Source organism: Nicotiana attenuata, chromosome 7, assembly GCF_001879085.1.
Source record: "Nicotiana attenuata strain UT chromosome 7, NIATTr2, whole genome shotgun sequence".
NCBI classification, from domain to species: Eukaryota; Viridiplantae; Streptophyta; class Magnoliopsida; order Solanales; family Solanaceae; genus Nicotiana; species Nicotiana attenuata.
The window spans coordinates 9,444,256-9,451,387 of record NC_031995.1 but is presented as its reverse complement, the minus strand read 5'-3'; the positions used below and the strand labels follow the sequence as shown (position 1 = coordinate 9,451,387).

General features: G+C 45.5%; 1 protein-coding gene across 1 annotated transcript; it reads left to right on the top strand.

Annotated features, from left to right (window-relative positions):
- Positions 1,996-3,906, top strand: LOC109229835. The gene is made up of 4 exons (XM_019395385.1): positions 1,996-2,261; positions 2,402-2,601; positions 2,708-3,195; positions 3,823-3,906. The coding sequence occupies exons 1-4, from the start codon at positions 1,996-1,998 to the stop codon at positions 3,904-3,906; spliced, it is 1,038 nt and encodes a 345-aa protein (XP_019250930.1).

The following is a 7,132-nucleotide window of genomic DNA, read 5'->3' as shown; positions in this document are numbered from 1 at the left end:
TTCGCGTTATGTTAATATAGATTTGCCCTAATATTTTCTCTATTTGTTTAACTATATTGTGATTGCTGTTGATTGAAGGGCCCTCAATCGGCTGTACCTATTTAGTATGCATTACTCGAGAGAGAGTGTATATTTAGGTAGTTGTTGAACAACACCACTCCTAACGTATATAAGGGATCAATACGAAGGGTTTAAAGGCGGGATTAGGGGTAACGAAACCTTGGGTGCGATCTAAGTAAGCTGTAACTAAGGCCAGCTAGCGTAATTCGGGAGAATATGTCTAGTATATTATTGTAATTACTTGGGAGAGAGCTACGACAGTCAGAGTGCTCATGATCGATAGAGAAAACTTAGGCAAATTTATAACAAACATAGCGGAAAAGATTCCGACAAGAGGGGAAATCAGAACATTAGACCATTCTCATTCTTGCTTGCAAACCGTTTATAGCTAGTTCTTAATTACTGCATTTTTATTACATAATATTTAGTTAATAAACACCCAATTTTTGTTACTCAAATATCTCTGAAGATTGAATACGCGAATTTCTGTGAGTCCGATAGCTGTGATTGATAGGTTAATTCCCTGTGGGATTCGACTCCAGACTTGTTAACTGGAATATATTTGCAGCGACCGCTTTGTCCTTTTTATAAGGCATAGTTGGGCGTGATCAAATTTTAGCGCCGTTGCTGGGGGATTAAAGGTGTTATTGATTGTAGTTAAAAAGAAGTGCGAAAATTCTTAGTGTATTTAATTTTCTTCAATTTAAACTGACCATTGAAATTCTAACGTTTGTAGTCGTGGTTGTACATGTGCATTCTCCTCAAGAATTGGTGAATTGTTTGAAGCATTATCAGATCCTGAGAAAGTGTTCAAGGCATTGAATCGTGCATACAAGAAAGGCAAACAACAACAGAACTCAACTAGAAACATTGAACCATACATGGAAGACGTTAATCCAAACAATAGAGACAACGTGAATGACCCAAACGATCAGGGTGTGGCACCTCTTGTGCCAGAAGCAGCACTATATGACTGGGCACAACCCACCACTGAAAATTTAGCAACTGCTATTGTAGTCCCTCAAATACAAGCAGATTCATTCCAGATCATAAATAACATGCTACATCTATTGGAGAACAAGGGATTATTTTCTGGGTCATATGTTGAAGATCCTCAGCAGCATCTAAAGAATTTCCTGTCAATCTGTGCCACGCAGAGGCAACACAACGTGACACCGGAAGCAATACGTTTGCTGTTGTTTCCATTCTCAGTGACAGAAGCAACTCAGACTTGGCTTAATTCTCTCCTCATCAACTCCATCACTACTTGGGAGGAATTAGTCAAGCAATATTTGAGCAAATTTCATCCACCCAACAAGACTGCTTAGCAAATTGATGAGATATTGAGCTTCAGACAGAAACCAACTGAAACGCTACATGAAACATGGGAGAGATTAAAGGGTCTGCTGGTTACGTGTCCACATCATGGTATTCCGGAGTAGATGTTGGGGCAGAGATTTTACATAGGTTTGGCAGATAGTTTGAAAGCCAATGTTGATGCTTCAGCAGGTGGAGCACAGAGAGAGAAAGATCCTACTTGACAAGATGGCACAAAACTCAGGATGGACAACAAGAAACGCTCCAATCACTCCTGTGGTTCACTTAGTGGCTCTAGACCCGGCTAACTCCATAGCTGAAAATATGGCCACTCTATTGACACAAATGAGCATCCTCACCAAAAAGGTTGAAGAATCAGGCCAGAAGCAGCAGGTACACATAGTTGATGCAACTAATGGGGGTCTATGTACATCATGCATTAATCAACCATATGTCTCCTCGTGGAGTGCTGAAGGTGATAATCAACAATATCAGGAGAACATGAATTATGTGACCAACTACGAGGGACCGAGACCAGGTGGTCAGAATTGGGGTCAGTAGAATCAACAATATAAACCAGCTCAGCAGTAGTACAATAACAACAATAATCATGGGGCTATGCGACCACAGGGGCAAATGGTGCCTTACCAAAGGCAACAACGATATAACCAGCAAAATCAGCAGCATGCTTATCAACAACCTCCACAACAACAGATTGTGAGACATGAAGATGGGTTTGCTAAACTTGAGAGAATGATGCAACAAGTGATTGGGTCCACTGGAAAACTAGCTGACAGAGTAGACTCACATGAGCCAGCGATAAAGAATATTGAGATCCAATTAGGACAGATTTCCATGGCCCTAAATAATCGTCCTCATGGGATGTTACCTGCAGACACCCAAATCAATCCAAAAGAGCAGGGCCCGAAGAAGCTGATGGCAGTGAGTCTCCGAAATGGTAGAGACTTAGATCTGGAGCAAGAAATTGCTCGCGAAAGCAGACCGACTGAGACACTGGTGCCAGTACCATTGAGATAGATGATTCAGCAGGGTTAACTCAGGTGACGGTACAGAATGCGCAGGAGAACACCAACAAAGAAGAAAAGGTTTTGAAAGAGATTGAGGCTGCGCCGGAACCGACAGAGGAAGTAGTGCCTGAACAAGAAAAAAATCAGATCACAGGGAAGAAGCGACTTCCAGCACCATTCCACGGAGATTGGCCAAGTATCAGAAAGAGGAGCAGTACAAGAAAATTTTGGAGATGTTGAAGCAAATTCAGGTAAATATTCCATTGATTGATGCTTTAAAGGAGATGCATGGTTATGCAAAGATGATGAAGGACTTGTGTCCCATAAGTTCGACTTTCAAGACTTGGCCACGGTTACACTAACTCAGACCTACAATGCTGTTGTGACGAGACCCATAGCTGAGAAGCTGTCTGACCCAGGGAGTTTCACAATCCCTTGCACAATAGGCAGCTTTGCATTTGCTAAGGCACTATGTGATCTGGGAGCAAGCATAAACCTTATGCACCTAGCTATCTACAAAAGGCTAGGCATTGGAAGAGCTAGACCCACGTTTATGCTACTACAGCTGGCTGACCGAACAATCAAGAGGCCCTCTGGGATTTTAGATGATGTATTGGTACAGGTTGGGAAGTTTGTGTTCCCAGCAGATTTTGTCATCCTTGACTATCGGGTTGACGGGAAAATTCTCATAATTTTGAGAAGACCATTCTTGGCCACTGGGAGAGCCTTAACTGATTGTGAAACTGGAGAGCTCAAGATGAGATTAAATGATGAAGAGATAACATTCAACGTGCAGAAATCTATGTGGAGACCAAGTGAATTTGCTAATTGCTCTCTAATAGATGTGTCACGACCCGGATTTCCCACCCTCGGGAGTCGTGATGGCGCCTACTGATGAGAGCTAGGCAAGCCAACCATTAACTACCTTTAGCATTATCCAATTTACTTCTTTTAACAATTATCGGTAATATCATGGAAACAGCGGAATAAAGTAAATAAGTGGAAGTCTTAAATTAAAGAATCTGAACAACAATGCGGAAACTCGACATAAACCTCTACCCAAGAACTAGTGTCATATACTCACAAACTACTAAGAGTGCTAAATACAACCGTTTGAAAGAAAATATAACTGTTTGTCTCGAAATACATGAGATAACAGACTGAAATAAAAGATAGAAGAGACGCCGGGCCTGTGGACGCCTGCAAGGCTACCTCGGTGTCTTGCTGGACTGAAAGCTAACTCCCGCACTACTGCAGCTGCTGTCCAACACCTGGATCTCTGCAAAAGAGCACAGAGTGTAGCATCAGAACAACCGACCCCATGTGCCGGTAAGTGTCTGGCCTAACCCCGACGAGGTAGTGACGAGGCTAGTACCAGACTCCAGACAAATCTGTGCAGTGATATAATGTATTGCAGAAAAATAAACAAGTAATGAGCATTTATAAGGGAGGGGCTGTAAGTGTCTGGCCTAACCCCGAAGCATCACTACATCGTTTATGACCCATCTTGAGCTTCTGAAAGCATGCCTCACACTCATCTGACCATCTGAACTGGGCACCCTTCTGGGTCAATCTGGTCATCGGGGCTGCAATAGATGAAAATTCCTCCACGAACCGTCGATAGTAGCTTGCCAACCCCAAGAAACTCCAAATCTCTGTAGTTGATGCTGGTCTAGGCCACTCGGTTCATCAAGTCCATGAAAGCTGCTGGGACATTTGTCAACCCGAATGACATAACCAAGAACTCATAATGCCCGTACCGAGTGCGGAAAGCTGTCTTAGGGACATCGGATGCCCTAATCCTCAACTGATGGTAACCAGATCGCAAGTCAATCTTGGAAAATACCCTGGCACCCTGAAGCTGGTCGAACAAATCATTAATCCTCGGCAGTGGATACTTATTCTTGACCGTTACCTTGTTCAATTGCAGGTAATCAATACACATTCTCATTGACCCATCCTTCTTCTTGACAAATAACACCGGCGCACCCCAAGGTGAGACACTGGGTCTAATGAAACCCTTCTCAAGCAAATCCTGCAACTGTTCCTTTAGCTCCTTCAACTCTGGCGGGGCCATACGATACGGCGAGATAGAAATGGGCTGAGTGCCCGAAACCAGATCAATGCAGAAATCAATATCCCTGTCGGGTGGCATACCCGGCAGGTCTGAAGGAAAAATATCAGGGAACTCACAAACAACGGGCATAGAATCTATAGAGGGAACCTCAGCACTGGAATCCCGAACATAAGCTAAATAAGCCAAACACCCCTTCTCGACCATACACCGAGCCTTCACATACGATATAACACTGCGGGTAGAATGACCTGGAGTCCCTCTCTACTCTAAACGAGGCATGCCCGGTAAAGCTAAGGTCACAGTCTTGGCATGGCAGTCCAAGATAGCGTGATAGGGTGATAACCAGTCCATCCCCAATATAATATCAAATTCGACCATATCTAAAAGCAACAGATCTACACGAGTCTCCAGACCCCCAATCACCACAACACAAGAGCAATGGACTTGATCGACCACGATGGAATCACCCACCGGCATAGACACATAAACAGGAATACCCAATGCATCACTAGGCATGATCAAATACGGGGCAAAATAGGATAACACATACGAATACGTAGACCCCAGATCAAACAACACTGAAGCATCTCTATCACAAACTAGAACCGTACCTGTAATAACCGCATCTGAAGCCTCTGCCTCGGGCCTGGCCTGAAGGGCATAACATAGGAGCTGATGGTGCACTGTAGGACTGCTGGTCAGAATACTGCCCGCGAAAACCACGGTCACCATATGCACCATGGGAAACCTGGAGCGCTGACTGGAAGGGCCTAGGAGGATGAACCCTATCATACGAATCTCTACCTCCAGATGAGGCACCACTGAATCGGCCTGACTAACGGGGTCTCTTATCTGCCCTATGACCACCCCCCTGTGACAATACCATCTCAATCCTCCGGGCCACATATATCTCGCTCCCAGCCTCTCTAGCCATCAGAAGACGAATAGGCTAAATGAGTCCATCAATAAACCGTCTCACTCTTTCCCTCTCAGTGGGAAGTATAACAAGAGCATGGCGAGCCAAATCAATAAACCTGGTCTCGTACTGGGTGACTGTCAGGGATCCCTGCTGGAGACGCTCGAACTGCCTCCGATAGGCCTCTCGCTGTGTAGTAGGGAGAAACTTCTCCAGAAATAGATGTGTGAACTGCTCCCAGGTCAAGGCTGGAGATCCTGCTGGTCTAGCTAAACAATAATTCCTCCACCAAGTCTTGGCGGATCCAGACAACCGGAATGTAGAAAAATCAACCCCATTGGTCTCAACAATACCCATGTTCCGAAGAACCTCGTGGCAGCTGTCCAAATAATCCTGAGGATCCTCGGTAGACACACCGTTGAAGGTAGTAGTGAAGAGCTTCATGAACCTATCCAACCTCCATAAAGCATCGGCAGATATAGCTGTCCTATCACCGGCCTGGGCTACCACACCCGGCTGAGCTGCTCCAACTGGCTGGACTGCTGGAGTCTGAATCGGGGGAGCTCCCTGCTCCAGAGTACGAGTAGCAGGAGTCTGGGCCCCTCTTCCAGCCTGAGAGATGGCTGGTGCTACAGGAAGCAAGCCTGCTCGGGTAACACTCTCCATGAGACCCACCAATCGGACCAGAGCGTCCTGAAGAACTGGGGTAGCAATAAACCCCTCTAGGACCTGAGCTGGGCCCACCGGAACTACTGGGCTGGGGCCGGAACCTCCTCGTCAAAGTCAACCTGAGGCTCCGCCACTGGTGCTGCTGCTCGGGCTAAGCTCTGCCCCTACCTCGGCCTCTAGCACGGCCTCAGCCTATGCCCCTAGCGGGAGCTGCCTGGGGCTCGGACTGCTGATCGAAAGATGAGGAAGCGCGTGTTCTCGCCATCTGCGAAAGAACAGAGTAAAAATTCAATTAGCGTTGAGAAACCAAACCGCACGACAAGAATGAACAAATGTGAAACTTTTCCTAACTCGGTAGCCTCTGCGGGATAAATACAGACGTCTCCGTACCGATCCCTCAGACTCTACTAAGCTTGTCCGTGAGTTGTGAGACCTATACAACCTAGAGCTCTAATACTAACTTGTCACGACCCAAATTTCCCACCCTCGGGAGTCGTGATGGCGCCTAATGATGAGAGCTTGGCAAGCCAACCCTTAACTACCTTTAGCATTATCCAACTTACTTCTTTTAACAATTATCGGTAATAACATGAAAACAGCGGAATAAAGTAAATAAGCGGAAGTCTTAAATTAAAGAATCTGAACAACAATGCGGAAACTCGACATAAACCTCTACCCAAGAACTGGTCATACTCATGAACTACTAAGAGCGCTAAATACAACCGTTTGAAAGAAAATATAACTGTTTGTCTCGAAATACATGAGATAACAGACTGAAATAAAAGATAGAAGAGACGCCGGGCCTGCGGACGCCTGCAAGGCTACCTTGGTGTCTCGCTGGACTGAAGGCTAACTCCCGCACTACTGCAGCTGCTGTCCAACATCTGGATCTGTGCAAAAGAGCACAGAGTGTAGCATCAGCACAACCGACCCCATGTGCTGGTAAGTGTCTGGCCTAACCCCGGCGAGGTAGTGACGAGGTTAGTACCAGACTCCAGAAAAATCTGTGCAGTGATATAATGTATTGCAGAAAAATAAACAAGTAATGAGCATTTATAAGGGAGG

Excerpts from the sequence above, each read along its gene's own strand:
- LOC109229835 (XM_019395385.1), top strand. The coding sequence starts at position 1,996 with ATGCGACCACAGGGGCAAATGGTGCCTTACCAAAGGCAACAACGATAT. Across the intron at positions 2,602-2,707 it reads ATTCCACGGAGATTGGCCAA|ATGATGAAGGACTTGTGTCC; the intron begins GTATCAGAAAGA and ends GGTTATGCAAAG. Across the intron at positions 3,196-3,822 it reads ATGAAGAGATAACATTCAAC|AAAAATAAACAAGTAATGAG; the intron begins GTGCAGAAATCT and ends AATGTATTGCAG.